Below are 19545 nucleotides of genomic sequence, written 5' to 3' on the forward strand. Positions count from 1 at the left end.
AAGGGCTGGAACTTTTTAGAAAAATCTCCAATACCCCACTGGCCTGAAGGAGGGAGAGAAAGAGGTTGGGGGGAGAGAGAGAACATGCTGTGGTCTCTGCATGCTGCCCGTCTCTGCTGAGGTCCCTGCTGAGCTCTCCAGCACAGGCACAACCTTGACCATGTGCCTGCATCCAGGGGATGACCGTCAGATGTGGGTCTTGGCACAGGCGTGCCTGTATGTGTTTCCTGGCAGTAGTTAAGTATCCAAATATCTATTTGTCTTGGGAGTCATCTGCCTATTTGTGTTTTTAGTTGTGTGCGCCTGTGTGTTTGCTTTTTTTAGGCATACATCTTTGGTATGTGGGTATCTCTGGAGTCGGGTGCCTATTTGTAGGTGTGATGTTTATGGGAGGTGAAACATTGCACCTGTTGTCTTTGTTGTATGTTTTCGTGTGTGTACCTTTGCAGGTGTGTATGGGTGGGTAGTTGTGTGTGTGCATGTGTATTTGCAAGGTGGAGTTGGTTTGGGTGTGCTGAGCTGTTGACTGTCTCATCCACTGCCCTTGCTAGGGCTGTCAGAGGCCAAGCTAAGCAACCTACCTTTGCCCGCAGCAGCCTTTCTCAATTGATGGAAGTTCTTCCCCCAGGGAGTCCCAGTCCACCTGTTGCCACCCTCCTGATGCTGGGTGCCCAGTCAGAGAGGGTTAGGGAGATGTGCTGATGGCATGCACGGCCTCCCCTAGATACTCCAGACCCCGGCTTGTGAGGGGAGTGTGTGTGGAGAGGGTACTAGTCCTGCCTTCACCTCACCTCTGGGGAAACAGCTAGGACAGTCCCCTTCGCACAGCCCAATCCAGCCCCAGGGAAGGTGTTCAAGTGAGGCTCCCCCGTTTAGAGGGTTTCTTTCCAATCCCATCTCCCCCATCCCCTTTGCTCAGTCACTCAGTCACTCCGAGCAGTGTGATCTCCGGCAGGTGGCTTTACACCTCTGTGCCTCAGGTCCTTCATCTGTAAAATGGGATGTAAATGGTGCTTACTTCAGAGGGTTGTGAGAATTAACTGACATGATGCATACAGAGTGCTTAGCCCTGTGCCTGGCACAGGGAAGGTCTTTGCCTATGTTAGCTGATCCGCTCGTTCTGATCTCTGTGGGTTTCAATCCCAAGACACTGCCCATCCTTCAAACCTCACCTGTCCCCACGTGCTCCTTGGACCACCTTTGGGTGGTCAGGACTTTCCCCCTGGAATCAGACTGGCTGGGAGGGGAGAATCTTGGAAAGAGATTATTGACACTTGCACTGCAATTTCCACACAAGTTTTAAAATTTAATTCTATACCCCCTTATGAAATAGTTATCCTTTTCCTCCATTTTACAGATGATGATGAAGGGAGCAACAGAATTGTTAAGTAACTTGTTCAAGGTCACACAGTAAATAAGGGGCAGAGTCCAAGTTTACACTGAGCCAAAAATGGCTGTCCCACTGTCAGGTAGGAGGCTAGTTTACAACAACGCAGGATCAGAGTGCTGGAGGGGTTTCCAGGGGTTAACAGTTCTGCCGGAGATCATACAGACAAGCAGAGCCAGCCAGGATGATCCTAATCTATACCCAGCTTCATATCGCTGTAAGCCCCCGCGTAACCAGGACTTGGTGTTCTCATTTTGGGAGCCTTTTTTTGGAAAGACCCCCACATGTGGAAGGCAGAGCGCATACTACAGACAGGGGAGCCAAAAGTGAGAGTCCTATGTTTAATCAGAGGAGAAAGCTGACATGGCCAAGCCAAATGAAGGCGCAAAGCCAGATTTCCTTAATTTGGGGGAGCGAAAATTGGGCCGCCTCCACGTCCAGCCATTCTCCAGCGGCCGGGTTTTTCAAAACGCTGCGCCCAGCGTCTCGCGAGGACCCTCCCCCCGGGTCCCCCAGCTCTGCCGCGGCCGCGCCCAGATGGCCGTCGGATCCCCCCTCAAGGTCCCCCTGCCGGCTCCGCCCTCGGCCGCCCAGGCCCCGCCCCGGCCGCGCGCGGTCCCCTCGGTTGGCGAACTCACTCCGGCGAGCGAGCGGCGGCGCTCGGCATTCTGGCAGGCGGCTGGGGCCGGCTAGGGCGCCGGAGCCGCACGCAGCCGCGGGGCTCCGAGAGGCGCGCACTGGGGCTGGGACTGCGCGGCGCCGCCGCTGCGAGCGCCACTGAGCGGTCGCGCAACTTCGGAGGCACAGCGCCGGAGCCAGGCGAGCGCTCAGAGACCCGGAGCCAGAGGGGCGCGCCGGAGCCTGGTTCGAGAGCCGGCGCCAGGCACCCACCGCGCTCCGAGTGCCAGGCGGCCCTCCGCGCAGCGTGGCTTCCGCTGCCCCCACGGAAGGCACGGGCTGGCGCTGCCGGGCGCCGGGGAGGACGGCGAGGAGGAGGCGGCGGCGGCGGAGACGGCGGCGGCGAGACTGGGGCCAGGGAGACAGCCCTGGGGGAGAGGCGCCCGAACCGGGCCGCGGGAGCATGTGGGCCCGGAGCGGAGCTCGGGGCGCGCTGCTGCTGGCACTGCTGCTCTGCTGGGACCCGAGGCTGAGCCAAGCAGGTAGGAAGCGATCGGGCCTGGGGGCGCGGGGCTAGGGGACCCTTGCGCCTCACTCTGTCCTGAAGTTGAGGTGGTCTTTCGTCGCATCGATGCGCGCAGGAAAAGCGGCAAGGGCGCCCAAGTTCTTAGAAGGTAGATTTTACTGCCTCCCAAAGTGGGCAATGGCGCATCCACATCGCGGGAGGGGGGAGCAGGGAAGGGGGTTCACAGTAAGCTGAAAGCTCCCTGCTCGCTCCTGAAAGGGATCCCTTCTTCTCCCTGGAAGGGGTGTAGGAGTCAGGGTCTGAGTCTCCGGGAGGATCCGCCTCCTGGGGACGCCCGGCTCTCCGCGCGCCTGGCATCCGCCCCGTAAAAGAACATTGGCTACATAAGCAAGGTGTGCGCTCGCTGCCGTACGCCGGTAACTTACTAGTCTGGTCCCGGCTCGCCTAGGCTCTTAGGCGCTATAGGGACAGGAATCTGCAGACTAGAGGGAGAGAGCGAAAAGACCTGCTGAACACAGGAAGCGCTCCGGCAGCCTCGGCAGGCCGGCTTGCAGGGCTCCTGAAGCGGGGAGGGCTAAGTCTTGCACACATGGCTTTCCCCGAGATCGCTGGGCCCGCAGGTCTGGAAGAATTATTATTATTATTATTATTATTATTATTATTATTATTATTTTCTGAGTGTTGGAGTGTGTGTGTGTGTGTGTGTGTGTGTGTGTGTTGGATGCGGGTAGGGGTTCTTAGCGATCCTGCGGAGTTTCCTTTTAAATGGGTCACTGACATTCTCGCTGTCCGGGGAACAGACTAGGTGCGCTCTCCTTGGTACAGCGCCCGCTCTGGACCCACCAAGATGACTTCAGCGAACTGGTGGGCTCCGAAATAAAGTCCCTAACCTGCCTCTCTCGCCGTGGATGAATACGTTTCTCGCTCGTCCTGTAGCTGGACCCGGCGTCGCTGGCTGGGCTGCGTCTTCTCGGGGAGGCTGTGGACTGAATGGAGCCAGCCTCTCTCTGGTACCCGAACCCAAGCAAGTGGGCTGGCCACGGCTGCCGGGCGCCTCGGCTCCGGAGCCAGGTGGGGACGGGGCCTCCTGCACGGAGTCCTCTCTGAGTTGAGGCTGAGAATGGAGCAGGAAAACTGGAGCAGAAAGTGGACGAGATGACGCAGCCCTCCCCACCTCCTACCTCCTGCTGCGAAGTTGACATCCGCCCTTCCCCCCTCCATAGCCAAAGATTCCTCATTCTGGAATTAGTGATTCCCACGGCCAGGAGTGAGGGCTTGGCTTTAGCACATTCCCCACTTTTTTTTTTTTTTTTTTTTTTTTTTCTGGTGCAAGTCCTGTGCAGTAGAGTTACAACACTCAACCATTTGATCCAAGTTAATTATGATTTGGGCAGACTCTGGTATTTAAAGCAGTGTTTTGAAGTTGGAAGGTAATGATGGGGATGGGGAAGGCAGGCTGCTGAATGTCCAACCTTGTTTTAAAGGGTGCAGTTAGACGTGGGAGGTGCTTGGTTGGGGTGTTGGTTTCTGGTTGGAGGGGGTTTGAGGAGATGATTGAAGGGTAGGGTGAAGTCTCTGTAAATGGCACATGGGCAGGGTTGTGTCTTGGGAAGCTGCTTTTGTACCAGCAGGACAGTGGGATCAGGAATAAATACTTAGGTTACCAGGAATGAGGGGCTGCTGTAGGAGAAAGACAAGACTGGTTGGCCTATAGTTCTCTGGGTGGGTGGGCTTGGCCAGGAAGGCTGGGGGTGGCCTGCATTTCCTGCTTAACAAAGCATCCAGCCCCCACCTTCCCCAGAAGAAACCCCAGGCCCAGGGCTTTGATGGATTTGGGCACGAATGGTGCCCAGTCAGAAATGGCCTCTAATACCCGGCTTTGATTTCTCACCAGCGAGCAGAAGCGGTGTTGGAATTGTGCTCATTACTTAGCGCGGCAGGAGCTGCCTGCCCACCAGCCTGGAGAGGGGCCAACTGGTGGGGTCGGCCTGCAGCCTTCTCATTGCCCAGAATGTGTGGCCCTTAGAAACCTGCCTTCAGGAGGGAGACCATGTCCCTTCCTCCCACACAATCTTGTTTTTCTCTAATGCCACAGGCACAGAGCATCATTCTTTCAGAATGTTCTTTGGGTTTTTCCAGTGGATCCTTCACAAGCTCCATTTCACTGATGGGGAAAATCAAGGCCAGAGTGTTGGCTTTCTCCAAATCTTGCCTTCACTTGGCCACAGATTGAAGACGTGTGAAGGGCTCCTGTCCAATAGCCAGACTGATTCAAGCCCAGCAGACCCTCCCTCCTATTCTTATCCACCCACCCCTCTGCCATCAGACTCATAACAGACTGAGGCAGGCGAGGCTCTCTCTGCAAAGAGGGATCTTTACTGGGGGTGTCCAAGCTCCCCTCAAGTGGCAGGCACCTCTTTCTCCTCCCCACCCCACCCCATCCCTGGTGAATATGGGAATGAGCTCCCTTTACAGCACTGAGAATATTTTTAAGCTGTAAAGTCTGATGCTGGAGAAATCAAAACTGGAACCATAAAACCCCAGACCCTTAGAAGGTAATGTCAGCAAGTGACTAGCCAGAAAAGGCCACTTCAAAAGCTCTGGTTGGCCCTGGAAATCTCCTCCCACCCCACCTTTCAGCCCTTCCTGGAGCTTTTAATGAGCCTTTCCATGGCCTCTGGCTGGGATGGTTGAGAAGGAGTCGAGGTGTCAAGATAATACTTCTTTTTAAGGTGCAATTAAAATCACAGTTTTTGTAGTGTCTCTGCTTGGTGTGTGTGTGTGTGTGTGTGTGCTCGCGTGCGTGCGCCTGTGCACACACAATGATAGCCTGTCCTTGTCTCCCTCTGCACTCACTGTAGCAAACACCCATCTCACTTAAACAAATGGAAAATCAAGTGTCTTAATGGGTTTTCTCATTAAAGTGAAAGTACCACTGCAGGGGAGGAATTTCTCCTGTAATCTCTCTCCTCCACCTCTCTCCCCTCCCCCACAAACAGGGAATTCTGTAGGATAAAACAGTTCCCCTCTTTTCCAATCCATTTATTTAACTGTTGACACTTTGGGACAGGCCAACTTGCCCAAGGTCACACTGGGACTCACCGGTAGCGCCAGGACTTGAACTGAGGCCTCACAACCTCAATCTAGTGCTTCTAGCTCCTTCATTCCATCTGGACTGGAGACCCACCATCATGGGTGTGGGCTTGAGACTCTGAAATTGAGGCACCACTTAAGGCAGGCAGCTAAAGATAAGATCGCTTTGATGGCTGCTTTAGACTGGAACTCATGGCAGGATGGAGGAAAGAGGTTGAGAGTTGGGAGGGTGAAGAGGTGTTCCAGGAGAGGGGGAACAGGGCAGAGCCAAAGGTCAGGAGTGAAGCTCTGAGACCAGGCAAGTGCCCAAAGGTGGCTCCCCCAACCCCCAGCATTGGCCTCCTGAGCAACTGCCCTGACCTGGGGAAGGGAGACAGGTCACAAGCCAAGCTCCCTTGGGCTGCATGGCCAAATAAACATTAGCATTTTAGAGCTCTGCACCCATTTGTAGAGTTGGGGACAGAATATGTTTTTACTTTTTACTTATATTCAAAGCTTTAGGAGCCAGTGCCCTCCCCCACCTCTCTTTGTTGTTGAGTTTCTCCTGGACCGCAGGTCTAGTGACCCTTTTCCTGGGTGTCAGGCTTAAGATGAGGTCTGCCTCCTACGCCCCATTCCCTGAGCCACAGAGGTTTTCTAAGGAGGTTTGTGGGCTGCCTAAGACTTTGGGGATGGGCTGGGGGGAGATGGATCATTTCCATTCCAAGTGCTCTCGGACCAGGTTAGTGATTCTGAATAGACAGTGCTGGTACCTCCCTCCCCCAGGGCCTGCAGGCAGCCCGTCTTTTGACCCTCAGAGTTGGGGTTGGGTGGAAAGGAGACAGTTTGGAGGCCACTGCCGCCTTCAGGAAAGGGCAGAGGGGGCTGGGTCATAGGCTGGGACTTGGGGGTGGGAGCCTGGGCCCAGGGAAACTGCTGCCTGGGCAGATGGCCCCCAGAGGGTAGGGAGGAGAAAGCCGGCGCTCAGGCCAGAGCTGGCGCTTCTCTTGGCGTCCTCCTCCTTCTCCTCCTCACCAGTTTCCTAAACAGCTTCCACAAATAGAGTCATTAAAGCTGTGAAGGCAAAATGAAACCAAACAAGTGCGTTCTGTGCTTTTCTGTTTCTTATTTTTTTAAGGAAATTAAAAATACCGTAATTAGAATAATACAAGGAGAGAACACTTTCCGGAAGGCCTAGGGTACGGGCACTTCCCACCCACTGGGTTGGCTCAAGAGGTTGGGACTGGGGCGCCACCTCCCGCCCCCTTAGGGTCTGCGATCCGCCGGGGGCGCCGCGGGCTTTTCCGCCGGCTCCATGCATTTCCCTGAGGCAGGATCTTTTTGGGAGAAGCTGGAATCCCGGCGCTGGCCTCGGCCCCCGACTGGGAGTTGGGTGGCGCTTGACTGGAACTCCGGCCCGGAGCCGCCTCAGCCGCTGCGCCCCCGCGGGCAGACAAGCCCGGGCGGAGCGCGCTAAGCCACAGGTCCCCGCGGCGTTCCTCCCGGTCTTCGGGGATGCTAATGGCAGCGAAAATATTTGCTGAAGTGCAGGCATAAATCAGCCGCCTCCCCGCTCCCCCACCCCCACCCCTTTTGTTTCCTCTTCCTTCTCTCCAAAAGCGCTGGGCTGCTGGGAGCGCCCGAATTTACCTTTTCCAACTTAGTGGCCTGATTAGCATCGCCGCCGCTTGTGGGGCTGGATTCTACCCTCTCCTGCGTCCCCCACCCCCAGTCCCCATCTCCACCTCCCTCCCCAGCCGAGCTAAATCGGTCTGCTGGAGCCCCGGGAGCTCTAACGCCACCGCCTAGCGAGTGAGTGCACGGAGCCGCCCTCCTTCTCACCTCCCAGAACAGGCTGCCCCCAGTGCTTGCAACTTACCCCTTCTCGGCGCTGCACGGCTCGGCTCACTTCTCCAAGAAGGCAGGCTTGTGGGTGTGAGAGTATGTATTAGGGAGTGTGTGGGGGGTGAGAATGTGTATTAAGCAGGTGGGCGGAGGTGGGAGTTTGCAGGGAGGGGAGGGTGGGTGTGGTGTTGCACTGGGGTGTCAGGTGTGCGTGGGGGCGAGGCATGGACTGGGTGTGTGCCGGAGGATGGATGTGTGTTTGAGGAGGGTTGTGCCTTTTGTAACTCAGGAGGTGTGATGTATAGGCTGTGTGTGTGTTTGGGTGTGTGGGGGGTGGGCAATGTCACATGGGCACACTTGTGGTGTGTTTGTGTATAAATAGGTATGTGTAATGTGGAGACAGTGAGTCACCACGGGGCATGGGAAGCTCCATCCATTGTATTCCGTTGGGGATTCCACTTCAGGATGGGACCCAGGCCATTTGCCCATCAGCACTTAAGAGACCTCATTTTGCCCCACACCTGCACTGTGAGCAGGGTTTGGCCTGAGTGCCAGGTTCTGCTGTTGGAAGGGCAGAGGACAGCTTCCCCTGCTGAGTGCGGATGGGATAGGCCTGCCTGCAGGTGGGTCCTGGTGCTCCAGCGGGAGGAAGGTTGGCAGAGATGGACCCTAAGCCAGCCCAGCAGCTTGGGCTGCTGCCCCCAGGAAGATCGGAGTCCCAGACCTGGAGTCTTCTGCAGTCAACTCCCAGCTTCCCCAGAGCATGGGAGCGGCTGTGGTTTGGAGATCTGCTCTCTGACCTGGGTCAGCTTATGCTTCAGCCTGTCTCCCCCAAAGGGAGTGAGTTCTCCTCTAGAGTTTGCTGGAGAAGGGGCCAGCAGAGCTTGAGTGGGTGGGATCCCCAATGGAGAACCCCATCTCAGGCTGACGTGGCTGGGGCCTGGGACTCTCAGCGGTAGCAATTGAAAGAGGACAGACACACCCACACACATGCTGGACTCCACTGTCGTTACCACTTTCTTGGTCACAGAAGCGCTAACCTGCTTTCCCAGGGCTGTCCACAGGAAGGACTTCCATCACTTCAACTCTAGGATAAGATGGACTGTTCTGGAGCAGGGAGGCCTACAGGAAAATCACAGTCCCTCGCCCCACCCTGGTGTGCATGTTGCTTTACAGTTTACAAAACCCTTTTATATGTGCAGTCTCACTTTGTCCTTCTAAGAACCCACCTAGAAGGTGGAAGCTCTCACTTAGAAGGCTGAAGAGACAGGACTGGGACCCAGGTTTATATTAGTCAGGGTTCTCTAGAGGGAAAGAACTAATATATATATAAAGGAGAGTTTAGTAAGTATTAACTCACACGATCACAAGGTCCTACAATAGGCCTTCTGCTGGCTGAGGAGCAAGGAGAGCCAGTCGGAGTTCCAAAACCGAAGAACTTCTAGTCTGATATTCGAGGGCAGAAAGCATCCAGCACGGAAGAAAGATGTAGGCTGGGAGGCTAGGCCAGTCTCTCTTTTCACATGTTTCTGTCTGCTTATATTCTAGCTGTGCTGGCAGCTGGTTACATTGTGCCCACCCAGATTAAGGGTGGGCCTGCCTTTCCCAGCCCACTGACTCAAATGTTAATCTCCTTTGGCAACACCCTCACAGACACACCCAGGATCAATACTTTGCCTCCTTCCATCCAATCAAGTTGACACTCAGTATTAACCATCACAAGGTCAGAACTCCTAAGCAGCCCTGGCCACAGCCCTCGAGGAGGTGCTGTCTGTAAGTGTTGCTGATGTCCACTCTAGAAATGTTAAGTGGCATTCAGAGCATTGCAGATGCCATGTGAGGGTGACAGATGATATGCAGGGAAGAGCATAGCAGAGCCAAGGTTGTAAGGCATGGGGCTTCCTGGGGCGGGTGATGAGTGCCAGACCTTGACTGTCCTTTTCCAGTCCTTCTGAGAGCATGTCCTGAAGAGAGGATGGGATGGGGGCTAGCTAGCTGGGTATGTGGGCGGGGGTGCCAGCCGACCTCTCCTTACTCTTGGGAAATTTGCCCCTGTTAGCATCTGCTGTGTTCACTATCTTGAGGTGGACACCAATCCTTGGAGAACAAACCCTCTGGCCCCATTCCACCTCCCAGCATCCCAGGTTCTACTGAATGTGTGCGCTTGGGTCACGAACCCTCTCAGCTGCTTCTGACTCTGTGGGCTAGGACCATGGCAGGCCCTGGAGGCAAAAGGCCTTCTTCTTGGATCTCTCTGTATGGCTCCCAAAGGTGGAACAAGCCCAGAAAATACTTTCTAAGCACTGGTAGGGATCATATTGGGGGTGGAGACATGGGGAGGTATCTCCCTACTTTCTGCCCTGCCCCCACCAGAGAACACAAAGTGGGTAAGAAGGGGAAGGATGGAATCCACCTAGCACTTCTGTGAGCCATTTGGCAGGGGTAGGGGTGGGGAGATCCTTTGTCATCACCACCTCTGGGAACCCCCAGCTGCTCTCTTTCCACACACACCTCTCCCCGGGGCCTTAGCTGCGGGTGCAGAAGAGTGCATGGCATTGCCAATTGGAATTCTAAGGAGGTTAACACGGCCTCCCAGCATTGTCACTGACTAACTTGGTGACGTTGGGCAGCTCACCTAACTGGACTGTACCTCCATTTTCTCATCTGTAAAATGGGGGTAATAATAACATCATCCTCAGAATTGCCTTGAGAGTCTCATGAGCTGATGTATGGTAAAGCCCTTAGCACAGTGCCCGGCACACAGCGATCACTCAGGGCCTGTTGGCATGCAGCCTGCCCCGGAGAGAGCCCAGCAATGCATCATCATCTTCCTCCACGGGAGTGAAAGCTGGGAGGTCAGGACCAGGAGTCTCAGCTGCTCCTGGCCGAGGAGTTAGTAGACTCTGGCTCTTGATTTTCATTTGCTGTGAGACCCTGGGCAAGTGCCTTTCCCTCTCTGGGTTCTGATTGTTTGGTTTCTCTTCCCATCTGTAAGTCCGGAGTGGGGCAGAGGTGGAAGGATGATCCATACAGGATGTGGGGTTTTTGTCTGGTTCTATCTGAAGAGGCTCCAGCAGTCAGAAAGAAACAGAGGTAGCCGAGGTCCAGAACCACTTGTGTTTACAGAGGCCCCTCCGGAAAGTCAATATATTGACTGGAATGCCCTTGCACGCATTATGCAGCCCTGGGTGTCTCTCTCACCGAAGCCATAAATCACCCTCTGGGAACTCGGTCCCTTTTTCCTGCTCCATAAGCATCTCCTGCTTCAGAAACTGAGAACCCCAGATGCCAAGCAGGGCCCAGGAGGTAGAGAAGGGCTCCACTGGCAGAGGCAGCCTGGGCATGTGCGAGAAGGGGCCCATGGTCCCCCCCCTTGTCACCCACTCCGAAGCTCAAGTGCGCCCTGTTGAGGGTGTTAGGGACAGACTTCGCAGGCCTGGCCCCCGTGTCATGCATAGCTTCATTTCTCAGAGGCAGGGGGAGGCCAATCTTGAGGGTTGGGGAATGAGGACTCCTGTCTCCATGTAGGGTATCGGAACACCAGCCCACCCTAAAACCTGATGCACATGCCCATTCATTCAGCCTGAGCAAGTGCTGAGCTCCACGGTCAGAAGCTTAAAAACCATGGGCCTGACTCTTGAAGAACTGATGGGCTTTGTGCTGCTTCTTGAAGCATGGGCCAAGTGCCTGGCCTGTGATGCTGGGGTGCAAGGGGGATTAGGGTGATGCAACAGATATGAATCATTCAAGCATGAGCCAAGATGTGTGTGTCTTGGGAGGGGTCTTGCGCGATGTTTAGAGGGCAGGCTGTGCAGTCACATTACTTGGGTTCAAATCCTGGCAGTGCCACCATCTGGCTGTGTGTCTTAGAGCAAGTTGCTTACCCTCTCTGAGCTTAGTTCTGAGCTTAGTTCCTTCATTTGTAAAATGGGAGTAGTAACAGCACCAATCTCATTAGATTTGGGGATAAATGAGATCATGCTTAAAAGTGTGTTGCATATTCTGAAGTGCTCAGTGACATTCACTACTGTCATCATCATCATCATCATCATCATCATCATCATATGGGCACCATGTGTTGCGTGGAACGAAGGGAAATGTCTGGATGTTGAGAGGAAGAAGCTCTTGTGGTCTGGGCAGTCAGAAAAGGCTTCCTGGAAGAGGGAAGGTTTGCACTTGACTGGCCCTTGAAAGATGAGAGACTTTGGGTAAATGGAGAGTGTGGCCCTGGTAGGGTATGTGTACGTGAAGGTATGGGTATGAATGTCTGGCACATCTACCCAGGAGACAAATTCTACATTCAGCTTCTGACTCGTGTCTGATCATCTAGCAACTCAAGACTTCTAGGGCCAGAGGTCTCTTAGTACAGTGGAAAGAGCCCCAGCCTTTAGGATTTGAATCTTCCAGAGGTGGCTCACCCTCTGTGCCTCAGCTTCCCAATTCATGAGATAGGCATGATTCCACCACCTTCACCAGGTGCTGATGTGATGTGAACACACACATATACAGTCTTGGCAGACTGGGTGCTCTGTGGATTTCCATTGCCTTCCCTTCTCTTCCTGCCCCTCCTCCACCCCCCCCCCCCCCCCCCCGATCTGGCTGACCTCTGGATAGGGCTAGGGCTGGGCCTGGGCCCTGATTCTCTCCCTGTGCATCTCTGGGCAGAACAGTGGGACAGAGAGTCCCAAAGTGGCAGTTTCCAGGTTGGCCAGAGAGCCAAGGAGAGGGGCAGGAAGAGAGAAGCTGCTTTTTCTGGTCGCTGGTGTTCACCTGGGCCTGCCCTGACCCAGGAGGCATCCCCAGGGAGTCTTCTGCTGAGATCACCCAGGAGCCTGCAACCCCCAGAGGCCCCAAGCGGCATCTGGAGGCATTACTGCCTTCAGGAGACAAAGCCCAAAGGAAAGCAGCTCTGTAATGCGATCAGAGGCGTCCGCCTGCCTGGCTGGGGACCTGGACACCCATGCAGGATGCAGAGCTTACAAGAAATTGAGTCAGGAATTCCAGGAAAGTTGTCCCTGACCCCCTCCCCCATCCCTGTCCTACCTTTGGTCATTCTGTGACACAGCAGAGCAGAGTGACATTCGGAGTGAGCAGTGACCTGTGGTGGGGTGGGAGTCTGTCGGATGGGGCAGCCTGCGTTCTTTCCTTTTCCTTGTCACCAAGCCAGGGCTCCAGGGTTGGGGAGACAGGTTCAGCAGGGGCAGGCAGCATGGATTGAAACGACTAGGTGATGGCAGAGCAGCCATGGCACTAGGTGACTAGGGAGGCTGGGCCTGATTTGGCTCACTCGTGTGGATTCCTGGCACCCAGAAGGTACTGAATAAATCTCTGTAGAATGGATGAATGAGAACTCATGGTCAGGCCTTACTCACCCGAGAAGTAGCTGTGATTTTGTCCCAGCTGTGCGTGGACCTGCTGCTGTGGATGAGTAACCAAAGAATTAGAAGATTTTTTCTTTCCTTTGCTTCCAGCCTTCCACTCCTGCCTGCCTGCTTCCCTCCCTTCATTATCTGCTGCTTGCTTTCTTTGAGCACTTACTGTGTACCCAACATGGTGGAAGCCAGAGCCAAGTCTTCAGTGATCAGAGCCCCTAGGTAGGAAGGAATTTATTCACTAAATCCAGCGGAGCCACAGAGAATTAACCAAGTTTTGCAGTCAAGTGCCCTGGGCCCCTTTACATAGAGAAAGTAGACTGGCAGACACTTGCTGGGCTGGTAAATTTTGTACTTATCTGCAAGGTGGCCCTTGTAAGGCACAGCTGGTCCAGGCCACTTTAAAATGTTTGTTTCCTACTTGTAGCCACAAGCCCATTATCACTTCTCCCCACCTTGCCTTCTTGTGGCTCAAGAGAATGCTCACCGCATGGACAACTGGCCGTGAGGCCTGAGAGCAAGTGTGGGCTGAGCAGGTGTATCTAAAGGCCATGGCCAGATCTGACTCCAGGCCTCAGCCCTCTATAGCAACTGCTACCAGCTTCTTAGCAGGAGCTGGGCTTGGTGCAGGAGAGCAGTTCTGGCCATGGGGTCTGGCTGATACAGACTCTGGGTGGCACCATGTCCAGTACTGACATCTTTGGGAGATTAAACATCCCCCAGGCAGCAACAAGCCTGGCCCAGTGACCATCCTCAGCTGGTGGCTCACTGGTCCTTGTCAGGAGTCCCTGCCAGAGGCTGATCTGGAATTCCTCCCTGGCAGCCCAGGAAAGCCGGGGCTGCTGGGCACAGTGACCCCTGCTGCAAATTTGATCCAGCCCCACATTTTCCTCCTGGTCCATCCCACTTCTGTATGTAGACACAGACACAGACACACACACACCGACACACACACACACACACACACACACCAGGAAAGCCGGGGCTGCTGGGCACAGTGACCCCTGCCACAAATTTGATCCAGCCCCACATTTTCCTCCTGGTCCATCCCACTTCTATATGTAGACACACACACACACACACACACACACACACACACACACACACACACACACACACGAAATGACAGCAGAAAAAGCCACACACACACACACACACACACACACACACACACACACGAAATGACAGCAGAAAAAGCCCCAAGTTGAGGATTGGGAAAACTGGATTCTTTTTTTTCTTTTTTTGGAAATAAAAAACTGGATTCTAATCCTAGCCATGTAGCTAATCTGCTTTGTGACATTGGGCCAGTCCTTTTCCCTCTCTGAGCTTCCTCTGTCCAAATGAAGAGGTTCTGCCCCTGGAATCAGAAAACCTGGGTTCAAGTCCTGGCCCCATCACTAACTGCAATTTCATGAGCCTGCATCTCCTCACTATAAACTGGGCCCCCGATTGGTTGTGGGGACATTAAAGGAAATGGGCATGGTCAGTGAAGGTCAGTTTTCTTTCCTTTCCACCCAGAAGGAAATCCACAAATTGCTGGATCCTGCCTTCTAGTGGGATTTTGGATTGCTGGATCCCAAATCCACAGAGCCCGCCTTCTTTCTTTCTGATATTCCCTTCTTGACATGGGCATATTAGACATAAGGTACAGTAGGGTTATCCTACAGACTTCTGAGATGCCTTCCAGCCTTCAAAGCCCATCGCTGTAAAGCACTGTGGATACAGTTCAGGAAGGCCTGTGGGGTGACTTGGTAATCGTCTGAGGGTTATCAGCGAGGGGAGAGCCTGCCTTGTTATACACATTTGGGAGAGCCTGCCTTGTTATACACATTTGGAAAGAGCACTGGACTAGGAGTCTGGAATCTCCAGCTCTAAGGCCAAATCTGTCTCTGTGTGATACGCAAATCTCACCCACCTTCTTTGAGCCTCAGTTTACCCATCAGCAAAAGGAACAAAAGAAGCTGAATGCCAGGTGGGGCCAAGTGAGAAAACACCCAGAGAGGTGCTTCAGAAACTGTTCTCCAAACCCACAGGGGTCGCTGATCTGAGGCAGCAGGAGGCCTGCAGAACAGTCCCTGGACTATGCGGTGCATCCTGGGAACTGCTGCCTGTGTGGCAGGGATGAGAGGGCCCACGTGCCCATTTCCCTGGCTTCTCCCATGCCTGGCTGGCCACAGCTGTTGAGCTAAGTGACAAGAGTTTTAGCCACTTCTCATCCATCTTTGTGCCCTCATACCCTGACCCCATTGCACACCCCACATCCCAGAGCGGAGGAGGCCCGGGTGCCACGTCAGAGAAGGTTAGTGTCAGTGCTGGGTTTGATACTGTCTGAGCCAGCACACCATCTGCCATGCCCACCAGAAGTTACATAATCCCTCGGCCGGCTGCCCATTCTTAGAAAACGGGGCAGGCAGGACCAGCAGGGAGTAGAGAGTTAGAGTTTTCTTCTCTGCATTTTGTTCCCTCCCAGCCCACCACATCCCTGGACCAGTCTTCACTCTCTGAGTTGCTCCCACACTGTTCAGAGCCTGAGACGTAAATGCCAAGGCAGAGAGAAGCTCAAGTTGGAAGGGGACATGGGTCTTGAGGACTGCTTGCCACCGTGCCACACAGACTTGAGGACACCCTGCAGACACTACCTGCTGGCAGCACACCTGGCTGGCCACACCTTGCCAGCCCCTCACACGGCTCCTCTGCTGAGCCTGTGGTGGGTTGAGGAGGACCACTCAAGCTTCTAGGACAAATAGAGTCTCCTCCTCCCCACCCCCTAGTTCCTACAGAGATATTATCTTTCCAAAATCTTATCAGATCATAAGCATTTTTATTTATTTTTATTTATTTTATTTTTTATTTTTGAGACTGAGTCTTGCTCTATCACCCAGGCTGGAGTGCAGTGGCCCCATCTTGGCTCACTGCAATCTCTGCCTCCCAGGTTCAAGTGATTCTCATGCCTCAGCCTCTCAAGTAGCTGGGATTACAGGCGCCCGCCACCACACTCGGCTAATTTTTGTATTTTTAGTAGAGATGGGGTTTCACCAAGTTGGCCAGGCTGGTCTCAAACTCCTGACCTCAAGTGATCCGCTTGCCTCGGCCTCCCAAAGTGCTGGGATTACGGGCATGAGCCACCTCGCCCAGCCCATAAGCATTTTTAATAACTGAATAACAGCCAGATAACACCACCCATGTATCATTAGGGTCTTTGGAATCACTGAGACCCAAGATCCCATCCTGTCTCCTTCATTTGCTGGCTGCATGATGTTTGCCAGGCAACTTCACTCTTGTTAGTCCCGGTTTCCTCATCAGTGAAGTGGGAATCATGAAGCCTGCTTCCCAGAGCTGCCTTAAGGATGGAATCAGATAATACTTGGAGAGGATGGAGAAAATATTTAGTGATGGTAGCTCTGATCAGCAGCATCCAATTCCATTCTCTCTTTTTAACATCATGACCAGATCTGATTTATTGCAGGAATGCAAGAGTGGTTCCAAATGAATTCGCTAATATTAATAACATGCCAAATTAATATCATGTTCCATATTAATGAATCTGAGGAAACAAAATCATATTATTATCTTCATAGATGCTGAACAAAGCTTGGATAAAATACTACACTAAAAGAAATAGGAATTAAGGGATACTTTTCAGATGAGATAGATAGATATATATACCATGGAATACTACTCAGTCATAAAAAGGAATGAAATAATGGCATTCACAGCAACCTGGATGGAGTTGGAGAACATTCTTCTTCTTTTTTTTTTTTTTTTCCTTGAAACAGAGTCTTGCTCTGTTGCCCAGGCTGGAGTGCAATGGCACAAAATTGGCTCACTACAACCTCCGCCTCCTGGGTTCAAGCAGTTCTCCTGCCTCAGCCTCCCGAGTAGCTGGAATTACAGGTGTGTGCCACCATGCCCGGCTAATTTTTGTATTTTTAGTAGAGACGGGGTTTCACCATGTTGGCCAGGCTGGTCTCGAACTCCTGACCTCAGGTGATCTGCCCGCCTCAGCCTCTCAAAGTGCTGGGATTACAGGTGTGAGCCATCGCACCCAGCCAGAGACCATTATTCTAAGTGAAGTAACTCAGGAATGGAAAACTAAAAATCATATGTTGTCACTTGTAAGTGGGAGCTAAGCTATGAGGATGCAAACGCATAAGAATGATATAATGGACTTTAGGGAGATGGGGGAAATGTGGGAGGGGGTGAGGGATAAAAGACTACACATTGGGTACAGTGTGCATTGCTTACGTGATGGGTGCATCAAAATCTCAGAAATCACCACTAAATAACTTATTATCCATGTAACCAAATACCACCTGTTCCCAAAAACTATTGAAAAAAAATAAAAATAAATTTTGTATACATATATATACATATATATACATATATATATACACATATATACACATATATATATACACACACACACACACACACACACACACACACATACCCTAGTCCTAAAGCTGGTATCTTATTTAATGGGGAAACACTAAAGGTACTTTCAGTAAGATCAGTAATAGATACCCTGCTGGTATTCACCTCTGCTAGTATTCACCGCTAGAGGTATTAGCAAATGTGATTACATGAGAGAAGTCAATTAGAAGCATTAGAAAGGGGTAAAGAAGAAGTAAAACTATTCCTGCCAGATAGTAAAACATACTGGAAAGCCTCTGTAATTAAAACAGTGTGCTTACTGGTGTGTGAATTGGCAAATAGACCAAAGATAATAGTAAGTTCAGAATTAGACCCAAATGTCTATGGAAATACAGTACATAATAAAGGTGGTATCACAGGTCACTGGGGTTAAGACAGACTTTTTAATAAATGGTGCTCGGACTACTGGGTAGCTATGTGGGAAAAGGTGAAATTTGATTCAAGTCTCACACCATACAGAGAGATGAACTCCAAGTGGATTTGGGATCTAGATGTAAACAATGATACAACTACTAAATGAAAACATGGGTAAATTCCTTTTTAAACTTGTGGGTGGGAAAGGCTTTCTAACTATGACTTAAGATCTAGAGGCAATAAAATAAAAAAACTGATCAGTTTTATTACATGAACATTTTTAAATTTTCAACAAAAAAAAATCACAGAACACCTTAAACAAAGTCAGAAGACAAAGTACTTGACAAACTGAGAGAAATATTCCTAACATATGCCACAGACGAAGGGCTGATATTTATGGTATATAAAGTGCTTTTAAATATCAAGGAACAAAGGATCAAGCCCTAACAGAAAGGTGGAAAAAAAAGACACGAACAGACAATGCACAAAATAAAATAGAACAATGACCCTCAAACAGACTTACTCAGAATTAGATAAACACATATTGTAAAACAACTACAAGATACCATTTCTCATTTACCAGACGGGAAAACATTAAACACTGTGGCCTCACATTCAGTTGTGGAGGGGGCTTGAGCACCCGAGGGGCACCCACGGGGCCTCCTCTGTGCCCACCTTGGCCATTGTGTATGCATTGTCTCACTCAGTCCTTGCGATGACTCTGGGAGGAAGGTCTTAGCAGAAGAGCAAACTGGGGCTCGGGAAAGTGAAGTGACCCACCCTAATCTAGCTTTTAGTGTCAGGGCCTCATCTGGGTTCAGCCCTAGCCTTTGGACTCCAGATTCGGTGCTCCTTCCATGAGCCCACCCTACATCCACTCCCCAAGGCAGGGACTGGGCCTTATCCCCTGCGCACCTCCCTCAATGCCCAGGGAGTGCTGGATGCTCTGGAGTTGCCTGTGGAGTGACTGGGTGGTGAGGGAATCGAACTTGGAGCTGCTTTATAAAATGCAGACTCCTCCACCAACGTGATTGTTGTCTCGCTAAAGAGCTGTTGATTGATGGACGGAACTGGCACTTTCCCACAGGCCAGTCAGCCAGCCTCAGTCAGCCCCTTTCCCATTTTAAGGATTGGTCAGAGAGAGTGGGTGTTTGTGGGTGCATGGGGAGCAACAAGCCCCAGGGGCAGATCAGCTGGTCTGCTGGAAAAGAGGCTGAGCCAGACCTCAGCTCCTATAGAGAGCAGAGGAGACCCTGGGAGGATGGTGGGGGCATGATTGCCGGAAGGTCCTGCTCCAAGCCTGAGAATTCTGCTTACCAGTCAGTAAGTTGTTTATTACACCCTTGACAGTGTCCTCCTCCGCCCCTGCCCCTGGATCCTGAGGAGCCTGCAGAGGGCGGGGCAGGGCCTGCTGAGGGTCTGACCTCTCAAGGGAAAGGGGTCGCTGGAAGCGTGGATCAAGCCATCCACCCTCCTTCCCATCACGGCCCACTGGACCAGAGCGCTTGCCCAAGCCCCCGGAGGCCCTGATCTCTGCTGGAAGGGCAGGCTAAACAGAAATTCCCCGGGACCTTGGGGCATCTCCCTCTCACTTCCCTGGACTTCCTTTCCAAGGCTCCTTCTAGGGAGTTGTTGTGCTTCTGGGGCAGGGCGTGTAGTTCTCAGAGCTTCTTAGGAACCGCAGTCTTGCAGACCCTATAAAGGGGTGCATGAGGGCCCCGTGTCCCTTGGCTTGAGTAAGAGCTGGTGGTGAGAATCAGCCCCATGCCATCTCTGGCTGTCCCACCGTCGCGGGTCAGGGTGATGCCTGTTGCTCCCAGGCACAGAGCACTGCATGCAGAAACACCCTCTTATTGACTCTGAGCTTCTCAAGAGCCCCACGAAGTCATCAGGGGGAGTGTTTTCACTGCCCTTTTATGGCTGGGCAAACTGAGACA

General features: G+C 52.6%; 1 protein-coding gene across 2 annotated transcripts in view; it reads left to right on the plus strand.

Moving 5' to 3' along the window:
• The first annotated feature begins 2052 nt into the window (after positions 1-2052).
• The window catches only part of UNC5B (unc-5 netrin receptor B), a 90224-nt gene continuing 72731 nt past the window's right edge, over positions 2053-19545 (plus strand). For both annotated transcript variants that reach the window (XM_016918506.4, XM_016918507.4), the window contains exon 1: positions 2053-2547. In XM_016918506.4, the coding sequence (XP_016773995.4) occupies positions 2469-2547 (79 nt within the window). In that variant the 5' untranslated portion in view covers positions 2053-2468. The remainder of the gene's footprint in view (positions 2548-19545) is intronic.

This window comes from Pan troglodytes, chromosome 8, assembly GCF_028858775.2.
Source record: "Pan troglodytes isolate AG18354 chromosome 8, NHGRI_mPanTro3-v2.0_pri, whole genome shotgun sequence".
In the NCBI taxonomy this organism is placed as follows: Eukaryota; Metazoa; Chordata; class Mammalia; order Primates; family Hominidae; genus Pan; species Pan troglodytes.